A 23,996-nucleotide genomic window follows, 5' to 3' on the forward strand; every position below is an offset into this window, starting at 1 on the left:
AGGTAATAAAAAATGTTATTTTCTATAAAGTTTGAGTCAAATTTTACAATAAGAAATCCATGCATATTTTTTAATGATTACATACAATATGCACAAATATTTACAGTACATATTTTACATATTCTTCGATGTTTGAAAATTCTTTTATTTGCATAATTATGTATATATATATAATTTCACTTAGTGTGGTTTACCACTTTGATCCTTTAATTAAAATATATTGCTATGGAACGCCGCCTTTGCGCAATTGCGAATATTGTTCTTGATTTATGTTTTTTATATTAATTAATATTATTTATTTCCTTTTTCGAGAGGGGATGAAAAGGGTGAAAGGGGGAGGTTCGACAGTCTTTCCGCTCTGCTTTATTAGCCGTTACCAAAAGACATCATTTTACTACCGGAAACCTATGAACACCCTGGTCAGCATACGGAGTAGTTTCATAACTCCTGAACTCCTTCGTCTATATCACTCAAACATGGTTCACTTTTTAATTGAAATACAAGTAAACTTGAAACTTGAAAACTTGATTTAACGCCTATTTCTACATATAGAATACATATTCAATGACGTTGTACAGCTATATACCTTATATGTGCTACTCCCAGTGCTACCATACACAATACTCCCAGCAGTGCGACGGTCACAGTGATTGGGTCAATCCCAACCAACATGTAACAATCTACACCCCTGCACCCCTGCACATGATAACACATGGGCTAGACTTTATTATATTATTGTACAATGAAAACAGTAAAAACTGATAGAAATATACAAACATGCACAAAACAATTAGGAACAGACAATGCCTTCAGCGTCACTTAAAAAAGTGCAAAAAAGTCCTTGAAGTAAAGTGATTTCAAATCGAAATACAAGTATTCTGTATTAAATTCTATACGCTTGTATATTTAGTAACGAAGTTGTCCGGTTACGCGCATATTTTACTGAAATTGAGACCAAATCTAAAAAAAATCAGTTTGAAAGAGTTTTTCAAATACGAAGTGTGATTCATTTACCTATTTCAATAAAAATATTATCTAAGTACACTTAAGATTTTACAAAAATTGTATTGTACATTCAGTTTTCACGGCCTACACATGTAACCGACCTTAATCACGCCGACGTCAACGACCTTCCATAATATTACATTGTACACTCAATTGATTAAATAAAGAATGATGCGTAAAGAAATTACAATTATATACGCTTTATGCCAAAAGACAATGGAAAAAGAACAACAAAAACACACACAAAAAATTCAACAACAAAAAACAAGGAAGCAATATATCAAAAATTTGATATCAATAAGAACAAAGTGACATGTTACACCTTGTTATTTTTTCATCTCGAATAATGAAAAGTTAATAGTTTCTTTATGGCCTTACACAGCCAAAATTACATCATACTTAATTTTGCTAATAGCCGGCGCAGCGGTGTACAGACAGGTGTACTTTATTGTCTTTTTTAACAAGAACTTCCGACTAGAAACACACGATAATTAATTGTCATATAGCATACATATATGTGATTTACCATTTGTTATTCTGACATTGAGCTAAACCATGTATTAATTAATGATATGTGATTGATCAGTGCTGTTAACATTTATGTGAAGCATTTAACGTTATTTCATAATTGAAAGTAGGGAAATTCACTTAAGACAAAATGCATCTTGCGGTTAGTACGTGTCTTTTAATTCTTACGATCTGCACTTGTGGAATTAATGCTTCAAATGAACAGATATTTGCTCCAGGTAAATACATAGCGGGTTTTTTTTATTATTATTACAATTTTGAAATATCATTTAATTTTGAGTTTATTGTTATTCAAAGGCATAGTAAGCATCAAAATATTTTTTTCTCCAATAAAAAGGAAACATGCGTTTTGTAATTTTTTCATAATTCATTGTACATTTAGAGTATATACGATACTCATCGTGTGAAAGAAGAACCGTTGATTATAAGTAATATGTTATCAAAGTAGTAAAATGTTCCCAAAGTGTTTTTTACGTCTTCCATACAAAATACCAAATCTTTTATTTTCGTAACCGTCAAAAAGCACCAATATGACCAATACATTCGTTAAATAAACTGTATAAACAGGAAAAAGTTTTTGAAAAATAAAAATTATATTATTTTCTTGGGCTGAATAAGCTTTTAATATTGCACGGTAGATGTGACACAATTTTAAAACCAAGGCTACAGAAAAGCCTTATTGCGTACATTTGTGTTACTAAACACATGCAAATTTGTGGCTCAGAGACAATCTTTATGTTATCGTATGTTTTTTTTTCGTTCCAGCTATCCCAAGTACAGGAGGAGGAAATGGTGGATGTAAGTTTTACTTTAATTCTTATTTCTTCGTTAAGACATACTTCTGCAGACCATCACCTTTTGGGGAAAGAAATATTTTGGATATAGCTAATGTATTGTATTAATAATATACAATCAAGAAGAACCTGATGTTGCTGGTATTTGATGTGCCTTGAACTGTTTTAGCCCCAGCAATGATAACACTATATCTTTTCTACCGGGACTGTTGTGGCACAGAGGTGACATATTTGTGTTTTTATTTCTCTCGTGCGCTCTAGATACTATGTCGTGGCCACAAGTTACTATGTCGTGCGCACAAGATAATTAATCGTACGACTTAGTTACTCGTGGCCATGACATAGTACATTGTGCCCACGACTAAATTATCTTGTGCCAACGACTTAGTAACTCGTGGCCACGGCACAATATCATGTGCCCACGACTTAATTATCTCTTGTATACGACTGAGTAACTCGTGGTCACGACATAGCATCCCATGCGCACCACTTAATTATTTCGTGCGCACGACCAAGTAACTCGTTGAAACGACATAGTATCTCGTGCGCACGAGATAAATAAAAACACACACATATCACCTCTGTGCCACCGTACGGGACAGAGCTAGACCAGTGTGTCTGACCGGACCAGTCCACCCCGTGCATGGGTATGCGGTGTGATCTGACCAGATCAACCAGTATGACCGGACCAGATCAGCCTGTGCAATCCTGTATTGTGACATAACCTTCAACTTTATTATAGTATTTAATTCCATTTATGATATTTAGCGTGGTTAATTACAGACTCCCTTCAACTACAAATGAACATTCCCAAATTCAAAGAAGGAAATTTTCATTTTCACAAATTCATTAGGGGTAAAAATTAAATGTTGGCACAATCTACAACAAAATAAAGTTATGAAGGATCTACGTCTTTAGTAACAAACTTGTTGTCCGAAAGGAATAATTATTTAACATATTGCCATTGCTCGCCTTGTTTAGATTGATACCTTTCATGTGTGCTATTTTAGAGGACACGTTGAAACGTTTGAAATATTTATCTTTTGTTTTGTACATGTTCTTTCATATTTTTCAATAAGTTGTTTCTTTGAGGTTATTATTCCAGCTGTTTTATGCACATTGTAGTTATTTTGAAAAGTAACTTACTTCACTATTTATTGAAAACATAAATATTTGAGCATGAACGATTTAAAAGGGAGACAATCGTGTGTAACCTTAACCACTTAAATTTATTGAGTTGTCTCCCGTGTATCATGTCTAGTGCTCATTTTCTTTTCATTTCCAGTCGGTCCGGGTGGCTCTCTGGCGGACATGTATTGTGCGTATTGCAGACAACGAGGCTGGACCGATTGTATCCGAAGATACTGTTTCGGAGGATTTGGCGCGTTCGGGATCGTAAATCAAGCGGGTTTCATTTCCAGTTTTCAGCCCCAGGAACGTTTTATTTTCAATGACGACCCTAAGTTTTATCTTCGTTTGAAATATCTATATGATAATTGATAGGTACTCACCATTCTTGTTTTAAAGACTGAGGTTATTCTAGCAGCTCATCATTATCAACAACAACAACACCACCAACGACGACGACGACGACGGTGATAGAAGCCTTTAAGAATCTTTTCGTTACACTTTACATATAATTCATTGGCGCTTAAGTTACATTGACATTTGTATATTTTAAAGCCATGTATTATTTTTAATTGACAAAAATATATTTGTACTTTTTTTCCTTCATTTAAAAATGTATACCATTTTATATTTCTCCATTGGATTAAAACAATATATATCTGTTTTATGCATTTATGATGTAATTGTTCACGAATACTTCATTATATTCATTTATGAAGCTTTACGAAACATACTATGCATTTTCAAGAGTCTATATTCTATATATAACTGTGTGTGTGTTACATGTACATAAACATTGTTTTGTTTTAAGATATATAATTATGCTTGATTGTAAAACACATGTACGCAGAATAAATTACATATCAATCACATTCAAGTCGACTTCCTGGAACAAAACAGAACTAGTGTCATATGACTGAGGAAATCTGTTCGTGGTCGGGGTTGGGCTCAAACCCCAGATCCCTGGGTTAAAAACACACAAAAAAAACTTTAACGACTAGACCTACGGACGCATAATTTACTTAGTTTATTTAGTATATTATAGTATTTACCTTTCCTATACACATATGGACAATTTCATCAATAATTAAGATATTATATCTGTACTTATGTTTAAAAAAGAAAGTTTCAGCTATTCTAAGCCGAACTTTTCGGTCTTGGCTAATGATTAATGGTAATATATGAGAAGTTCCGAATGTCACATTGTAAGCAAAACAATGCACGGAAATTCGGTTATTAACAACATTGAATCATCCAAAGAAAAAGCTATAAAAGAAACACTCAAAATCTTAGCACTGGACAACGCCCCTCTGTTAAATCCTTAAACACATGTACATAAAAGAACGACAGAGAGAGATTTCATTAAAAATGATAAGCTAAAAGAAGAAGAAGAAGAAGAAGAAGAAGAAGAAGAAGAAGTAGAAGAAGAAGAAGAAGAAGAAGGAGAAAGGAGTCTATGATACTTGAACAATATTTGATGCCGATCACTCTGTTGGTGTTGTATCATGTCAAGTAATGTTAACGTGCTAAATGAATAAATGAATGAATGAATGAATGAATGAATGAATGAATGAAAGACCAGCATAATTTTTATGTCTTTATAACTGACATTTTCCATAAAGCGCTTTGATAATTTCATTTTTTCATTTAGGACTGAATCATAAAATCTGAAAACAAAACATGTACTTCTTAAACGCATGACTTTTTGAATGACCATGACTTCTAATTAACAAAATGTAGATACATAAATATTAACACCATATCAGGTTTCCCGGTTTTATTACTGGGCACTCAATTGTGAAAAATGACAAGTTTTAATAATGGAGTCATGTCACGGTCACATTATACCGGTATTTGTAAACGTTCACTTTTAACTTAAACGTTATTAAACATATCTTTAAAACCTTTAAATGGAATCAATGCGAAAATATATTTGTGTTTTCGAAGGAACTTAAACTAATTTCTTACAGCAAATTCTAAATTTTCTGTAACCATGGAAAAGACGATGTGTGACCCTTGTAAAGCCAGGTCAAGGTCACTGGCCGCTTCATACTGGTGTCCGTTTTGTCGTGAGGCATTTTGTAAGGTGTGTTGTCAGTTTCACCAGACGATGAAATTGACCCGCAGCCACAAAGTTCACACACTTAGTGACCTTAATCCGCACGACAGGGAGCGCGACAGTTCTGGGCAGAGTTTTCGACTCGAAACCCTGACCCCAGTCACCTTCAACGAAAAGACACAGCTACGTGAAATAGACAATATTTTAGTTTTTATGGACGGATTGAGTGACACGAGCCTAACACTGAAGAAAATGTTCTTTGATTTGAAATTGCAAAACGAATCTGAAAAGAATGAATGCTTGAGAAAAGTGGCACTGTTTAAGCAACGATTAAAACAATTAGCAGACGATTTCGAGCGTCACATTTCCGGTGAGCTTGATTACATTCACCATGCAGAGAACGTTCAAGTTGATTCCAGAATAGAAGAATGTGAACAGATCTTCAACGCTCTTGAACTGTCGAAAGACTTAGCGCAAAGCGTAAAAACAGAGTATATAACTCCGCAGACGATAAGTAAGGTGAACTCTGCACGACAACGGTGTAATGAGTACAAATTTTCTTTACAAAGAATACACAGTCGTCTGCAACCGGTCAAATATAACCTAGCTATTGATCGTAACGTTTCTGATGCGCTCAACACCACGCCGGGTGTTATTGGTAAGATAGAAACAAGTCATGAGAACGATGACCTCTTTGAAGACTCTGACGCCAAACAAAACAGACGCGAAAGCATCGTTTCAAATAATATGGCGCGTGCTTCCGGCTCAATGGGCAGGCCACAGACGTTTCTTTCGAATTCCGAGCATGCGCAGAAAGTCAATGAAATATATCTTCAACGAAAAGATGATCATGACGAACTTATGATTACGTCAATTTGTGCACTGAATAATAACCATTTCATAACTCTCGATCGCAATAACAACAAGTTACTCCTTGTACACCAAGACGGTACCATTGTGACGTCATACGTGTTTACGAATCAAATTTGGGACATGGCGTTAATTGACTCTCTTACGGTTGCCGTCACCGTACCAGATAATGACAAGATTGTTCTTGTGAAGGTGAGAAACAAGAACCTTTGCGCGGAGCGCTTAATTAAAACAAGCAATATATGCTATGGAATTAGTTCCATCGAAGGATTCATGGTTGTGACAGTTAAGGGTGGCTACGTCAAAATTGTGACAAAAGCCGGTGAAGAAGTGGCATCAATACGTCATAATTCACGCGGAGAAGTCCTGTTCACAGATCCACAACACATAGCAACAAATCGTGAACAAAATGAGTTGTATGTGTCGGACTATACGTTACACACCGTAACAGCCTTGTTCCTGACTGGCGTGAAGATTGACACACAGCCGAAATTTGTCTTCCGGAATAACGAGCTACAAAATCCCACAGGACTGTGTTTGGATGTCCAAGGCTACGTGTACGTTTGTGGGTACTCCTCGCACAATGTTCTTAAATTGTCGTCTGACGGTCAACTTTTACAAGCGTTACTAACAGGTATCATGAATCCGCAGACGGTCGCTTTAACGACAATGGAAGACCAGTTATTGGTATCAAGTCTCAGCACCGGCGGAAAGACGAAACATATGCAAAATGTGATAGAAGTATTCCGAATGTGACAAATATGTAGTTTTCAGTTAATAATTCTGGATGTATAAAATTTGTCTTTTGATGTTTTATAGAAAGTTGCTGATTTTCTTTTATAACATGCATACCGGTATCTAATAGAAGTTGCGAATGTACTCTAAACTAGTGGTAAATTTATATTATGCAAAACTATAATTGTGAAAACAATATATGCCTTTATTTAGTTTATAATAAAAAAATGATGAGAAGACATTCTAAACAGAATTTCGCTTGGGTCTGTTTTTTATTAGATAGAAAAAGAACTGTTATATCTTTGAGAAAAGGAAAAAAGTCTCTATATCGGTTAGTCCGGAACACCTCGCCGAATGCTAAACATCCTTGGAAAGAGATGAAAAGTTTTTTTTCGTCCCTCAAATGTACACATTACATGTAAAATTATATCCGTAAAGAAAATCAGCGCACAACGTATCAAAATAATATACCGATATCTCGTACAAATGCATGTGCGACCAAATGCACTCCTACTTAACAGTGGCTCTTTTCACATTTTGGTGATAATTTTAAATGAGTGCACTCCAATCGCAACTACTCGGCCCTTTCCGTCAGTCTTCGGATAAGGATTAATCAATCGCAACTACTCGGCCCTTTCCGTCAGTCTTCGGATAAGGAAAGATAATAGCCGAGGCAGTTCCGAATGAAGGATTAATATTATAGATAATAGCCGAGTCAGTTCCGAGGAGGCAGTACACAGTTTCGGCTGTTTAGTTTCGAATTGGCAAATAAGAGACAGTTTTGAAATTGAAGTGGATATTTGAGGTTCTAAATGTTTAAAGTTACTATATTTCAAGTTTCAATGACTAGTATTGTGTTTCAGTTATTTAGTAAAATTGAATTTAGTGGCGTTGACCCTTGTTTTTATGAGAGAGTACCTGTCGGATGCGAACGTGTGGTTTCTGGAGCTAGCCGGTGAATCAGCTCTTCAATTTAAAGGGTATGCAGAAGACTTAGAATAGTGAAAAAAGTAGGTGGATGGCACCCCGTTTGGATGTTATTTTCAGATTGTGCATTGTTTAAGGAGGTAGAAACACTATAGCTTGTGATTTAAGTTTTTGACGTTAATATATTGTTGTATTTTGCGAATAGGGATAATCCGCTTATTTTGTCGTTGATTTTCGCGACCAAAACAATGAAAAACACAGGGCTGTGTGCCAGAAAACTAGAAGGTGGACATGTATTTTTAATTGTTTGCTGTGAGATACATATATATATGTTAAATATGAAATGCATTTATTTCAGGTGTGTGATTACAGACTTGTGTGTGAGGTTTTGATTGTGGCGCAGTCAGTTGTTTGCCGAGAAGCCTTGAAAACTGTGTATTGCCCCCCGAATGGAGAGCACTCGACACTACCCTCCTGACTTTCGTCTATATTTATCCATTTTGGTTCCGAATTTTTATGCAGTCACTTTCCCGAAAACATGCAATGCGTATTCATGAAGAAAACGTCGCTTTATGGACTCAAAATACAATTATAACAAAATCTTACCACTACATTCAGTTGTTCACGATGGGTGAACTACCTTAAACTATATCGTCGAATCTTTCTTTGATATTGTTAATTTAAATTGTTCTATATATTTGTCAAAGCAGTTTTATGCTCTCGCAATCTGTTTTATATATTGGATTTTTAAAAGTATATATTCCAGAGAAAACGGAAGTTAATTAAGTCATAACAGCGTCTCTCCATCTGTGTGTAAAGACGCACGCATGATGGCCATAAACAATGACGCTTTTATCGGAATGCTAGCCTGGAGATGCATTTCTAAAACAGTTTCTCGGAACATATAAAACAATTTCTCGTAATTATTAGTTTTCACTTTGATATGGAAACAAATGCAGGCCATCTTCGAAAAGGCGGCATGCAATATTACACTGTTTACATAGATTAATGGCTCGAAATAAATGTATGATCCAGATTCGGGACAATTTTCTACTAGCTTTTCAATCGGAATACATCGCCCATCCTCAACAAAATAATAATCTATATCCAAAGATTAAAAGAAAGGGCCAACATGTTGCGATTGGAAGATTAAAGGAGGATTTGGGAAAATCGAATTTTGTTGTGTTGGCTGTTAATATTTTAAAAACATTCTTACGCACCAGTCAGTTGTAAAATTGACCCCCACCCGGGGTAAAATCGGGGAATGAATCTTCGATTATCATACCCACGGAAAAGGCCCGCCCTGCCTGTGTGGACAGTCAATTCTATATGTCCCACGTAAGTTGCTAGTCAGACATATACATTGTACTCTGTTATTTTGGCGCCAATGTAAATCCGGATTGCACGGGGACATACAGGAACGTCAAATATGCTCATTTTCCACGCCCCGACGATGGGACGGGGTTACAATTGACTGAAGCGTTATCATCCCATGATATCTTTGTTTGTTATAACTTTCCAATTATTTTTGCAAAATAGTTCAATGCTGTTTGTTATGGAAGGCAAACCTTGACCTATTGCCACAGTCTAGGTGATAAAAATGAAACATCTGTCAGACTATCTATGTAGGCCTATCATCAAAAACTTACTAGAAACAATGCATTATATACATCCATAAATATGTATACATCAAAGCGGATGTTTTAACAAAGAGAACAATACGATTTATACAACAATAGATACAGTTACATTAAATATCTCGTGCATGACAATGATTGATTTGCCTGCACGTGAAAATTGATATTTCCAAGATCGAAGTTTGAGAAAAACCGAGCGGATTTTCAAAATAAAAAAAATCCGACAATTTTAAGATGTAAAGAAATAATGATTTAAATATTGATACATTAAAATTTCACTAATACCTGTAATGAAGTTGTTTTAATAGTTATAGAGGTAAAATCGTTTAAGTTTTTGCAAGTTTTAGCTGTGAGTAACTGATAAGAGAACAACAAAATTCCTTTCGGATCTATTTATTTGTGCCACTCATTAAGCCTATTTATAGCAGAAAACGTTATAGATAACATTCGTACCGTGTATAGGTGATATTTATAACATAGATTTCATTTTTGGATTGAGGAATTTGTTTTGCATCCATTTGTTATTTCTGATCAAATTTTCCAATTTACTCATTGTTTCGTAACGTTGGTGTACTATTATCTGTTTTGACTATAATCATTTGATACTCGTCGAAATGCACCGAAAATAAGCACTTTTTTCTTCTGATATGACGAAATGGGCCGTCTGCTACGTCTTATCATGGTATTGGTGATATGCGGAGATAAAACATTAAGAGCTTTTGCACCAGATGTCAACATTATTTGATACAAGGTAAGTGCTATAACTATATCAGTCATGTCTTAAATATATTAGAACTTTTTCTAAACAAATAATTTGAACTTCATTTTTAATATGTAAAAGAAATGCCATCATGGTGTCAAACTGGCATTTTTCTGCTTTATATCAGCAAATTGTACACCTTTTTTTGAATTTCAAAGTTTACCGATATACTGATCTTTGTTTGCTGTGATTTAGAGACGGACAGAACCAATTTTCTAAACATAAAAAAATCAGAATGCATATTATAACATGTTCCAAATCCCTTAATTTGGACAGAACCACGAAACTCTTATTGGATAGCTATAGAAGTCGGGGGTTGGGGGATGCCAAGCCATTAAAACGTCTTGCACTAGAACAACTGGAGCCTTTGTTGGGCCATTAGAGCTAAAGAAGATGAAAAAAGAATAGATATGATAAACCTTGATTACGTTGCCATGAAAAAATGGGTAGATTATTGTCACACTTTGTCTGTAGCGTTTGTCTTAATTACACAATTCTCTCACGTTTGTTTTCTCTGGGGAAAAAATCAATCCCTTTTAAATAGGGGTCGTAAGACATACATATTGAAATATGTTCACCACTTCTCACTAATCAACATATGAATTATGATTAAATATGGTTTGTAGAATCTTTTAGTTGGTCGGCCCCTTCTTGAGGGCCACCAAAATATCGTAGATATCACAGAACTTTGTCTTCAGCAGATGTTCTTCTACCAAGTTTACTTTAAAGATTAATTTAGTCGTCACCTTCTTGGGGTTCCTGTAGCTAGAAGTTGATCAAAATAAATTGCAAGAATTTATTTCTCAATTGTACTTAAAAAGAATTAACTTTTTTCTGTTTAAATTAACAGGTATATCATCAATGGATTTGGTCCTATTGAAAGATACATCGGAATTATTTGAGCTAAAAAAATAAAAGCGTTTTAAAATAGCGTATGTATCTTTTTTATGCAAGTGAGCGACGGTCAGCCAACATGGTCCTCTTGTTACATGTTTTGTTCGTTATGTGACGGCAGATAATAATAATAATAATAATAATAATAATAAAAATAATAATAATAATAATAATATATCTATTTTAAGAAGGTAACACATATAAATGTACACAGTTAATGAAAAATGAAATAAAAACTGGTAACAGTAACTGATGAAAAGAGGACAAAATCGTTATATTTTAAAGGTTTTCAGACAGAGTATCCGGGTACGAATTTCAGGTACGTTTCACATTTCGCATGTGATGTTATTTTTTTGGAAATGATATTGAAAAAGGGTGTTTATACGGAAATTATATAGATAATATAATGTTCAATCCCGGATGCACATATATTGTTGTCCAACAATTAGGACAAAAAATATAATTCGCTAGATCAGTTTATTAGATTACCTTTTTCCTTTAATAACGTGGTTATTCATTTTGAAATTTTCTTCCCATGGATAGACATGTTATATGTTAAGTATAGATATAATGATATGTTTTTTAAGGTCGATTCATTTATTAACATATTTATATGTATATTTATTATCATTTTTGAAATCTGGATTTATTAAGTGGTAAACATCTCCCGGGCAGTGGTGGCATGAGGTTAAATTAATTTTGTCTGACTCATAGCCCGGCGTTGACAATTCTGAAAAAAATGTAAGCAAAGCAACATCTGTTGTCGACTCAAGTGTTATTGGATTAATATAGCAGAATAACGTGGACACATTTTTCCTTTATGCTATTATTTTCTTGCAATTGAGCAAAATTATTGTACATTCATGTAGTTACGGTTATTGTTAAATGAGAAACTATTTACCACCAATATTATTTCAAAAGGTGTTTTAATACAATAAACATAAAATGGATATTAGAAGATCGATTTTGGTCAGCTGTTAAAAACGTGATATTGTTTTTTTTTTCTTTTAAAGACTTGGAATTTTATGTACGTCTGCTACATAAAATGAATGACAAAACGGAAGTATCGAGATTTGCTATTGGAGCAGACGACTCGTCTTCTTACTACAGCTTCACTTCAAACATGTCCGTAAATACTGCTGCGGAAAATGACAATGGATTTTGGACTCGGTTTACACAGTTCTTCCAGAGGGTCAAGGACAGTTCAACATCCCCGCTTATTGAGAACGCGCCAAATGTCAAAAGGACTCTGAACTCATTTAGCGGGGTCTTCGCACCAGTCGCACTGTCTATGTTCGGAAATCTTCTATTTATTAGAATCGGTATGTACATGTACCTCATATTGTAAGCAGGTGTATGTGTGGTGTTTGTGCGTGTGTGTGTCTGCTTCTGAAATAACTTTGGCACCTTGAAATAGTCTTATATCGACTTCCCGGCTTTAAAGGTGGGTGGGTGGTAAACCCCCATATGCTTACATGCATTATTTCTGGCAAAGACATTGGTTCGAGTCCTACTAGTCATGACCATGTTTCCGCATATGACACAATTTAAAGCGAGATTTTTCAAATAAGAATCTCCTATCTTAATAAGTGAATGCTCTTTAAATTTTAGTTTCTATACTTTAAAATTTTTGAGGGGGTGTAATGTTCTATAATTGTGGTATAATATTAACATATAAACTATTCGGTCGGGGAATGGGACCAAAAAGTCACTGCAAACCAACTGTAAATGTCCGCCATGTGGACAGTCATTTAGAGAGTAAATAATATGTACATGCAAAGGACATATCGCACTATTTCGGCGCGAAAACATGCAAAACGGCCCGATGTAAATTCTAACATAGCACCACATAGGCAAACCCATATAAAGCTAGTTTATGAAATGCTTATAGATCTAACAGTTGTTCAATATCAAATTTTCATGTATATTATATAATATAATCAGGGTCTTTCAAATAGAAAGACCCTGATATAATATAATAGGATATCATATATTTTTTGTCAAATAATAAGCCGCTGAAATTATTTGTGATACATACTGCAGTACAGCATTCTACCATTACAATAAATGTTATTATTGCACAGACTTGAGCACCTTAATTGATCTGTCATACAGATCAGCTACAGTTCACAGGCACGAGTATCGGACCTGGGAAGAAAAATATGACCAGATTGATAAAAAAACTGTGTTCACCTTAAAAGTGTCCAAAAAAAAAAAATGTAAATAATGACCCCCTTTAAAAATATACTATAAGTTAACTTATAGTATATTTTTAAAGGGGGTCATTATTTACATTTTTTTTGACACTTTTAAGGTGAACACAGTTTTTTTTTTATCAATCTGGTCATATTTTTTCTTCCCAGGTCCGATACTCGTGCCTGTGCTACAGTTGGCGTTTATGTAAATTTATGTATTTTAACACGGATTCGTAATGATAAACAGAACTACTCAGTGTGTAACAATGAGTACTAAAGTGTTGATTTATGTTTTTATCTATGTTTTAATCGATTTATTAAGCTAGTAAAATACTGAACTAGTTTCTGGACGTATTTACATACATGTAGTACACTACCGGTGAATCAGCTGGCGGGCGGGTCACGAGTACTACAACAACAACAACAACAACAACAACAAGATTATTTTGTTTGGAATATAAACAAAGATTATTTCGAGTTACATCAATGGAATATTGGTGATTTTATGTAGATCTATTTATGTGATATTTGTAAAAGTATGTGCTTATATAAACTATCCTGAATGGCAATTAATTTTAACGTAATTTGTAAATACATCGATTGAAGATCTTACTAGTAGTCGGATAAAATAATATTCGGATACTAGTTTGTGTTCACGTGAAATACGTTCAGATCTGTAAAATATATTGGGATTACTTGGTTTTCAATTGTTTTGTCACTATAAGTGGAAATTGAAATTGGTGAAGTTTTGTTAAGACACTTATTAGACTTTTTAAATCGATAATTATCATTAATTTTTGGAGGGCAAGATTTATTTGCAGTCTGCAAACTGGGCCAGATATTCACACTTAAGTAATTAGACTACATTGTATGATAAGAATTGTGACAGGATGTTTAGAGTAGCTTACATGTAGGTTAGTTCAACAATAGCATCATTGGATCAGTCATTTTTTTGGTAATTAATAATTGAAGAATAGGGGCTATTAGGGCAAGCTATTGATCTTCTGACCCAAGCATTGGTGCTTTTGTTGCTATCACAATTTGGTTATGTTTTTGTGTGCAAGTTGGTATCTCCAAAAATTATTGAAGGAAATAGGTTGAAACTTCACACACTTGTTCTCTTTAATTTATATCTTACATGAATGACATGACTGTAAGCTGCATGTACATTTACCTGTTTTCTGAGTTTAATGCCAGTTTTCTTACATTTATAAGCCCTGAGAATATTCAAGCACGCTGTCATATAGACACAGCTTTGTTAAACCAAGAGTACATGGGTATAGTAGGCGTAACGAGTCAGAATTTACCTTTCCATTATACATATGACAATGACAATGGTCACACTGCCTTGCAAATATTATGGTTTGTTTTTGTGCTAAAATGATATTTAAATGTGATTTTAAATGACAGGTACACCCCACACATTGGTTAGATTTTAATTCAGAAATATGATAAACCAGGCTTTTTCTCCTTATAAAGCAGGGGAGGGGCTGTTAAAGGGCTGCTTCTCCAAAGAATTTTTTTTAAATCATGCAGTTTTCCCGAAAATTGAATAAAGTTTTTTCCTCCCCTTTTGCAAAATTTATATACCATGTTATTTCCACCCAAAATTAAGGACGGGCTGCTTCCAAAACCTGTGAAAAAAGGCCCTGACAAATGAACATGTATAAGTTGGTCTTTACTCAATTTAGCCAGGGCTTTTCAAACAGAAATTTTCTTATTTGAATAAATTGAAATTTGTTTCAAGATTTCTGTGGATCCAATGATAAAAAATAATATAGTAGGTTATAAGTATTTTAGTATTTATCACCCAAAAAGCATCCAGTTTGCAATGTTAAATATTTTGCTTATGAAAGTCCACATTTCATACAAACCTAAGTGTGTCACTATAACTCGGATTAAGAAGCCCAGATGATACAAATGGATGTGCAGTTGATGTACATGTATTAGGCTAGTTTTAAAGCTGCTCGCCTCCAGAAGAGCCAAAATATTTCAAGAAAATCAATATTGAAAAAAAATTTACTAAAATTTTAAGAAAGGTAAAAACATTCAAGATCTAAGTGACATGTTACATGTTATATTTGGTTTAAGACTGCTTTTGCAGTATTTTATCACAATATTTCTACTGCATTACTATTAACGCAGTAACGGCAGTTTTTGCTTATGTTGACCACTTTTTGGTAATTTTCTTGGATTGTAAGTGCCAATTGCAATATGTAATTTGCTTTATTTGTTCACCTCACAATATTTTACTTTTAAATACATTTTCAAAATTTTCATGAAAATAAACATGAATCTGGAGGCGTGCTGCTTTAAATAGTTAATGCTATTAAAGGAACAGAGACACAAAATAAATGAGCCGCATCATGACAAAACCAACATAATGGGTTTGCGACCAGCATGGATCCAGACCAGCCTGCGCATCCGCGCAGTCTGATCAGGATCCATGCTGTTCGCTATCAGTTTCTCTACTTGTTATAGGGTTTGTAAGCTAACAGCATGGATCCTGATCAGACTGCGCGGATGCGCAGGCTGGTCTGGATCCATGCTGGTCGCAAACCCATTATGTTGGTTTTGTCGTGACACGGCTCAAATGATATCATCATGATAATCCCTGCTAATATTTAATCTGTCTGGTTTGTACCGGTTATTTCTGCATTTACCTGTTAATACATAATCAGTAACCACCAGATACAAGACTCGGAGTACACCTCACTTCCTACTTAAGTCATTTTGAAAAATGATTTAATTTATTTTATGTACATGTATAGCTCATGCGATAGCATAATATCATCATATTCATGATTATTTCATTTATTTAAGTATCCATTCAAATTAACTTAATATCATTTAGTATCAAGGGGAAGATAAATAACATTATACAATGTACATGGAATTGAAGTGATTTCTAGTTAATAATTAAACTGACATTTGCCAATAACTACTTTTATCTGATAGTTATATTTTGGGGATTTGAAACCTTTTCTTGTTTAGCTAATGATAAATTAGTAATGCATTGCGATCCTAAAAGATTAATATTCAGATAAGTGTTTTATTATAATACTTGTTATATCATTTAATCATGAATAAAATTTAATGAATATAGATATTAGATATATATGCACTTTTATTTGAATGAAATCCAATCTACCATAAACTTGCTAATAAACACAATCATGTGAAATTTTAAATTATTTGTTTTTAAAGATAATATCAATAAATTGATTTATTCCTAAAAGTAAAGCATTTATAGACATGGAATGGTTTCCAGTAAGATAAATTAGAATAAGAACACCCCTGTAAACATGCTCTTTGAATAAGGCAAAATTGCCTAGTGTTACCTGTCATTAAAAAACCGCCTCCGTGGTCGAGGGGTTAGAGTCGATGACTTCTAATCCAGTTACCTCTCTGGCGTGGGTTCGATCCCCGGGAGATGCTTTGGTAGTTTAGCGCGGAGGAAGGTTGTCTAGTACTGGTGTAACTCTCCAGGAACGATGGTTAGGAAACTACCCGCCTATATGACTGAAATACTGTTGAAAAAGGCGTAAAAATGAAACAAACAAACAAACAAACAAAAGCTGTCATTAAAGGTAGTCATTAGAGCGATAAAGGGCAGCTCTAGTCCTCTTGTTTTAATTAGCTATGTCATTTTCTTATTAGGTGAAGCACGGTATGTCAGTAGCCAGTAGTTAACATTATGTACTTTGATCATAGATAAGTATCTATTCACTGGACAGGATGATAAAAGTGTTTTCCACTGTTTACCTTGGGCCATTTTAAGGAAGTTTTTGTTGCTTCCTTTTCTTATTTAAAACAAATCAGTGTAATTGTATTTATAAGTGAATTGAGTATGCTTGTTAAACTAATGTGTTTTTGATAGTTTGTTTTTAGTCCTTGTAAAAGATTTTTGTTTATGTAATTGAAAGCTATTATGGTATCTTATATCAGTGAATGGATCTTATATTAAGCACATACACTTTACACAATTAGTATAGGGAAAGAACTTATGATCGTGAAATAATAAAAAAGGTTTAACTGAAAAGGATATTTCCACTTGGAAAAGTGAAAGCAAGATTTTAAAAAAGAAGGGACAATGGCTAGTAATATGGCTGCAGATTTTGAAAATAGCGGGAATTTATCTACCAGTAAGCGAGTGACTTACGGTAGCAATGAGGAACATAACCCATCCCCTCCATCGAGTGAAAATAGTGACATTAATGGGGCGGACAACACACCGCTTATTCACTCACCAATGATCTGGCGACTGCCTCGAGGCTTGAGCAGGAGTGTACGAACGAGGCAGGACTCCTTGATGGACAATCGTAGGACCCTCGGAACATTTGCGGGAGTATTCTGTCCGATTGCATTGTCAATGTTCAGCACCCTTTTGTTCTTGAGAACAGGTACATGTATGATTGTATTTGTAAAGTGAAATTAAAAAATTTTGAGTGACTTTATGAATTACATTGTGTGATGTTATGGTACTGATTAATATAAAATGGTATGTTATTGATATAAAATGGTACAGTATAAGGGAGTATTGGATTTTATTGTTTTACTTGTTGATGATTTCATGAACGCTGATTCCACAGAAGTATTAAGCAATAAAATGATTATCTTAAGTTATCTTTTTCAACGTACAAAAGTGACGTTGTTTAAAATGTAAGTTAATAATATTATGCAATACAATGATAAGTTAAAAATGATAATGAAACACAAAATAAGAATTCTATAACATAATAGTTATTGTTTTTTTTATGAAATAGGCAATATTTAAGGACAGACAGGTTCATATTTAAAGCATGACAGTTGACTGAGAAATGTACAATGTAATGCAAAGGGCAATGTAATTTATGTCTATGAATAACATGGAGAAATTATTTCCAATTACGAAATTAACTGTTTCACTTTTTCATACATAGAGAGGCTAGTTTTTTTATATGCACCGTTATCTGTACTGTGTCATTATGTATGTAGATCTACATGTATACCCATTGTTCTTGTGCATATTGTTTATTTATTGCTGTATTTCTTGGTTCATTGTTCAAAATCCTCAGTCAATTAATGAATTTATTATCTGATGGATACAATAACATACGAAACCAGTCATCAAGACACAGTCAACGCCCTCTTTCAGTATGTGTTCTAAGTTTAATAAGGGTCCATCCACCCTTTCAGGCACTGAATGTATGAACCCCGGACATGTCACCAATCATGTCCTTAAATACTATTAAGTTGCCAAATGGTGACCTCTTTCCAATTTCCAGTCCTTATTTATTGTCTGTCTATAATCGGCCCTTATATGATGTGTATGACCTTTGTAGAAAGGTGACCTTGGGTCCATGATTATTACAGTATACATGTAGATAGTTTACATATGAGCCGCGTCGCGACAAAACCAACATAGTGGGTTTGCGACCAGCATGGATTCAGACCAGCCTGCGCTTCCGCGCAGTCTGATCAGGATCCATGCTGTTCGCTATCAGTTTCTCTACTTGTTATAGGCTTGGTAAGCGAACAGCATGGATCCTGATCAGACTGCACGGATGCGCAGGCTGGTCTTGATCCATGCTGGTCGCAAAAGCATTACGTTGGTTTTGTCATGACGAAGCTCATATTTACATTATATATTAGATATCTTATTTACTTTTATCATGATATCTGTGATATACTGTACATAAACTTTGTTTTCACTCATGTTTAACCCTACGGTATCATATTTGACGTAGATAGTGAACTTTTAATTATTAAAATAAATGTCAAATGTTAGTGCATTTGTTGTTAATTAAGAAACATAATTTGTCACCTTAGCGCAGTAAGAGATTAACTCCTTATATAATCTTAGGGGAGTTAACCTGTTACTGCACTAAGGTGACAATTTATTGTTTCTTTATTCATCAGATCTGCATTTTTTGACCTCATGATTTTTTACTTTGTCAATGACATTTATATGTGAATGATTCAATTGTACAATTGTAATTTCGTCAGCAAAGATGCACATGATATTGAGAAAGTGTAGGGTAATTGGTTTGTGTGGCAGGCATGTTGATGCTTATTTTGTCGCGGTGGTATGCCACAAATGTTAATGTAAATAATAATGGGCTGAAATAAGCATAATCAGGACTTTTCACAGCCATTTTGAGAAAAAAGTACAATGCATAATTTTGGGATTTTTTCCGCCTAAATTTATCTAATTGGGAAAAAAACTTTAAGTATTCGGTTCATTATTAATTTTGAGAAATCTATAAGTAAAAAGAAACTAAATTGGATTTCTATTCATGTTTCTTTTCACTGTTCCATCATTTTCACTAATTATGTTAAGAAATTGTATACCGGTATACGGTGTTAACAGTGTATACATATCAAACTAAAGCATTCTTCTTTCTTTCAACCAGTGACTTATATAACCTTCCATCACTGAAAAGTGAAAACAATGCAGATTATGCTTTGTACAAATGTAGCACTGGGGTATATGATTAGTGTAACTCAAAGTGTGAATAGTGTATACCAAAGTCTGATCAGCTGGCACTTCTGTGAATGCATTTAAACAGATTGAATGACAGACAAGTTCGTTCAAGATATTTAGCGTTTTATGGCTTCAAGAAGCTCATAAATTGGCATCAATAAAAATAAATTGATTATGCTTTTTACTGATTCATGTTCTTGCAAGTAATTTTAAAAACACCTTCTTAATTAAAGGAGGTAAGTTTTGTTCACTTTCCTGTTAATTTCATCTTAATATTTCACTCAAGCGAAGCGGTGAATTAGGGAGCTTAATTACCTAAATCATCAAGGGAAATTATCTGCAAGGAAAATTACTTACTTTTCAAAAGTGTTATATGCTGTATGAACAGACACAGGTCTTGATATTATTGGTGACAGACAACATTTCTTTGCTGTTGCTGTTTCCACAGCTTCTTTGATAAGTTATACAATAAAGCTAGTGAAAAACTTAAAAACTTCTGTTGCTGAATAGTTCCCTTGATTAGACTTGTCAAATAGATATCAACATGTTTTTGGACAGGGAACTTCTTTTCCCAATGGTTTGACAGTATAGGAAACAAAACTTCATCTGAAAATTCAAATATGTGTCAAACAAATCATGTGTAATTAATAAAGCTAGTCGCCAAGTTAATTGCAGTTAATTACAAAGATTAAGTACTGTATAAGTAAATGGAAAATGGAGGCATTTGTTCTTGTTTTATAAACTTTAAAGGCATATAATGACATGCTATACAGTTTTGAAATACCTTTGACATTTAATGCTAGATATGCAATTATGCCAAGAGTTTATATCTAATATTTAGTACATGTATTAAGTGAGAGAATTATTACAGGAAAAGCTTGGATGACAAAATTTGACCTTTAAGGTTTTCAGTCTCTATTTTTATGATTTGACATGATTTTCAGATTAAATGATGCTGTCTGTAGATTATACTTAAATCGCATGTTAGGAGTTTCCAGTTATATGTACAAATAATGTAAGTTAAAAGTCATGACGTTGTCTATGTATATAGTTAAAGTAACTCTTACCATGCCAAATATATTAAATGAACTTGCACCACTTTCAATCTGAACAAATCCTTTTATGTTTTTTTAAGGGAAAATTTCAAAATAAATGCTTAGGGAAAATCTCAAAAAATTAGTGTTGGCTGAATATCGAACAGTGCAGACCATGAACAGACAGCATGGGTTTATTCAGTTGCCACCAGCAGCAGGCTATAGACTAAAATGTCACATGTGCATATACTTGAATGTTGCCCATTTATTCAAACATTTCAAGTTATCAACTTGACACTTGGAATACAGTAAATTCTGAGCTTACAAACGACCCTTTATTGCAGGCAAATCAATAATTTGCTCACTTTTTTCAAGTCCTGATTTTCTTTTGCCTATAAACTGTTATATTTCTACAACGATTCTAATCGTAAATGATAACCACCTATTACAGATACACATATAGATGATATAGTGATAACTGGCATGGGTCTCTAACTTAAGACCAACTTGATAATTATAAGACCACTTCTACAAGAGCCCAAAAGTGGTCCTAATCTTTATAACAGACTTTACTGTACTTGCTTATCATGACAAAGTGCAGTGGTTAGACAAGGGGCATAATTCTAAAAGCAATATTTTTTGAGTTATGCCCCTTTTTAACTTAGAATTTTAACAGACTAGCAATAATAACCCATGTGATGCTCTTGATGTATTTCAGTATTGAAAATCCCATATCTTTAAATGGGCTGTCCCAAAACCAGGCTAATTTTTTATACATTACAAAAGTTGGACTGGTTAACAGACTAACAGTTAATAACATTGTGTTCGGACTGTAATAAATAACCATATTGTCAATTTTTACATTTCAGGTTTTGTAGTCGGTCAGGCTGGTATATTGGAGACGATACTACAGCTTATTCTAGCCTACACTATACTCGTATTAACTGTGTTCAGTATATGTGCGATATCAACAAATGGTGCCGTGGAAGGGGGCGGGGCTTACTGTATCCTTTCAACAGATGTTACACATTCTTTACCTACGTTATTGCTATTAATTGTCAGATGTTATCATCAGTTTATTGTCAGCTTAATGAAATATATTTTTATTGTTGTTTTTTAGCTCACCTGTCACAAAGTGACAGGGTGAGCTTTTGTGATCGCTTTTCGTCCGGCGTCCGTCGTCCGTCCGTCGTCCGTAAACTTTTACTTTAAATGACATTTCCTCATAAACCACTTGGCCAATTTCATCCAAACTTCACAGGAATGTTCCTTTGGTGGTCACCTTTAAAATTGTTCAAAGAATTTAATTCCATGCAGAACTCTGGTTGCCATGGCAACCGAAAGAAAAAACTTCAAATATCTTCTTTTAAAAAACCCTAAGAGCTAGAGCTTAGATATTTGGCATGAAACATCTTCTAGTAAGTGTCTACCAAGTTTGTTCAAAAAAAAGCCCTGGGGTCAAAATTGGCCCCGCCCCAGGGGGTCATTGATTTTCCCTATATGCATATAGTAAAAACTTAAAAAATCTTCTTTTAAAGAACCCAAATAGCTAGAGCTAAGATATTTAGCATGAAACATGTTCTAATGAGTGTCTACCAAGTTTGTTAAAAAAAAAGCCCTGGGGTCAAAATTGGCCCCGCCCCAGGGGGTCATTTATTTTCCCTATATGCATATAGTGAAAACTTAAAAAATCTTCTTTTAAATAACTCAAAGAGCTAGAGCTAAGATATTTAGCATCAAACATGTTCTAATAGGTGTCTACCAAGTTTGTTCAAATAAAAGACCTGAGGTCAAAATTGGCCCGGCCCCGGGGGTCATTGATTTTCCTTATATGTGTATATCAAAAACTTAAAATCTTTTTTGAAAAAACCCAAATAGCTAGAGTTTAGATATTAAGCATGTAACATCTTCTAGTAAGTGTCTACAAAGCTTGTTCAAATAAAAGCCCTGGGGTCAAAACTGGCCCCGCCCCAGGGGTGTCATTGTTTTTAACTATTTGTGTATAGTAAAAACTTTAAAAAATCTTCTTTTAAAAAGCCCAATGAGCTGGAGCTTAGATGTTTAGCATGAAACATCTTCTTATGGGTGTCTACCAAGTTTGTTCAAATAAACACCCTGGGGTCAAAATTGGCCCCGCCCCAGGGGATCATTGATTTTCCCTATATGCATATAGTAAAAACTTAAAAAATCTTCTTTTTTAAGAACTCAAAGAGCTAGAGCTAAGATATTTAGCATCAAACATGTTCTAATGGGTGTCTACCAAGTTTGTTAAAAAAAAAGCCCTGGGGTCAAAATTGGCCCCGCCCGGGGGGTCATTGATTTTCCTTATATGTGTATAGTAAAAACTTAAAAAATCTTCTTTGAAAAAACCCAAATAGCTAGAGTTTAGATATTAAGCATGAAACATCTTCTAGTGAGTGTCTACAAAGTTTGTTCAAATAAAAGACCTGGGGTCAAAATTGGCCCCGCCCCAGGGGGTCATTTATTTTCCTTATATGTGTATAGCAAAAACTAAAAAATCTTCTTTGAAAAACCCAAATAGCTAGAGTTTAGATATTAAGCATGAAACTTCTTTTAGTAAGTGTCTTCAAAGTTTGTTCAAATAAAAGCCCTGGGGTCAAAACTGGTCTCGCCCCAGGGGTGTCATTGTATTTAACTATATGTGTATAGTAAAAGCCTTAAAAAAATCTTCTTTAAAAAAACCGAATGAGCTAGAGCTTAGATGTTCAGCATGAAACATCTTCTTATGGGTGTCTACCAAGTTTGTTCAAATAAAAGCCTTTGGATTAAAATTGGCCCTGCCGGGGGGGGGGGGGGGGGGGGGGAAGGGGAGAGAGGGCAGGGGGGGGACATTGTTTTTCATTATATGTGTGTAGTAAAAACTTAACATCATGAAACATCTTCTAATGGCTGTCTTCCAAGTTTGTTCAAATAAAAGCCCTGGGGTTTAAACTGGCCCCGCTC

General features: G+C 34.3%; 3 protein-coding genes across 4 annotated transcripts in view; all 3 read left to right on the forward strand.

Moving 5' to 3' along the window:
- Positions 1 to 1,429: 1,429 nt before the first annotated feature.
- On the forward strand, positions 1,430 to 3,882 carry LOC132754389 (uncharacterized). The gene is made up of 3 exons (XM_060745007.1): positions 1,430 to 1,751; positions 2,299 to 2,331; positions 3,613 to 3,882. The coding sequence occupies exons 1-3, from the start codon at positions 1,664 to 1,666 to the stop codon at positions 3,825 to 3,827; spliced, it is 336 nt and encodes a 111-aa protein (XP_060600990.1). The 5' UTR covers positions 1,430 to 1,663; the 3' UTR covers positions 3,828 to 3,882.
- A 1,566-nt stretch (positions 3,883 to 5,448) lies between these two features.
- LOC132754384 (uncharacterized) lies at positions 5,449 to 7,140 on the forward strand. The gene has a single exon (XM_060745000.1). It carries the CDS (start codon positions 5,449 to 5,451, stop codon positions 7,138 to 7,140), a length of 1,692 nt encoding a protein of 563 aa, XP_060600983.1.
- A 3,056-nt stretch (positions 7,141 to 10,196) lies between these two features.
- Positions 10,197 to 23,996, forward strand: part of LOC132754380 (solute carrier family 12 member 9-like) — a 30,120-nt gene continuing 16,320 nt past the window's right edge. The window contains exons 1-3 of one of the 2 annotated variants that reach the window (XM_060744994.1): positions 10,197 to 10,434; positions 12,351 to 12,659; positions 21,902 to 22,036. In XM_060744994.1, the coding sequence (XP_060600977.1) occupies positions 12,383 to 12,659; positions 21,902 to 22,036 (412 nt within the window). In that variant the 5' untranslated portion in view covers positions 10,197 to 10,434; positions 12,351 to 12,382. Of the gene's footprint in view, positions 10,435 to 11,961; positions 12,660 to 21,901; positions 22,037 to 23,996 lie in introns of those variants that run through there. The other variant, XM_060744993.1, reaches the window with a different exon arrangement.

The sequence above is a fragment of the Ruditapes philippinarum genome, unplaced genomic scaffold (assembly GCF_026571515.1).
Source record: "Ruditapes philippinarum isolate M1 unplaced genomic scaffold, ASM2657151v2 ctg4810_1_1_1_1, whole genome shotgun sequence".
In the NCBI taxonomy this organism is placed as follows: domain Eukaryota; kingdom Metazoa; phylum Mollusca; class Bivalvia; order Venerida; family Veneridae; genus Ruditapes; species Ruditapes philippinarum.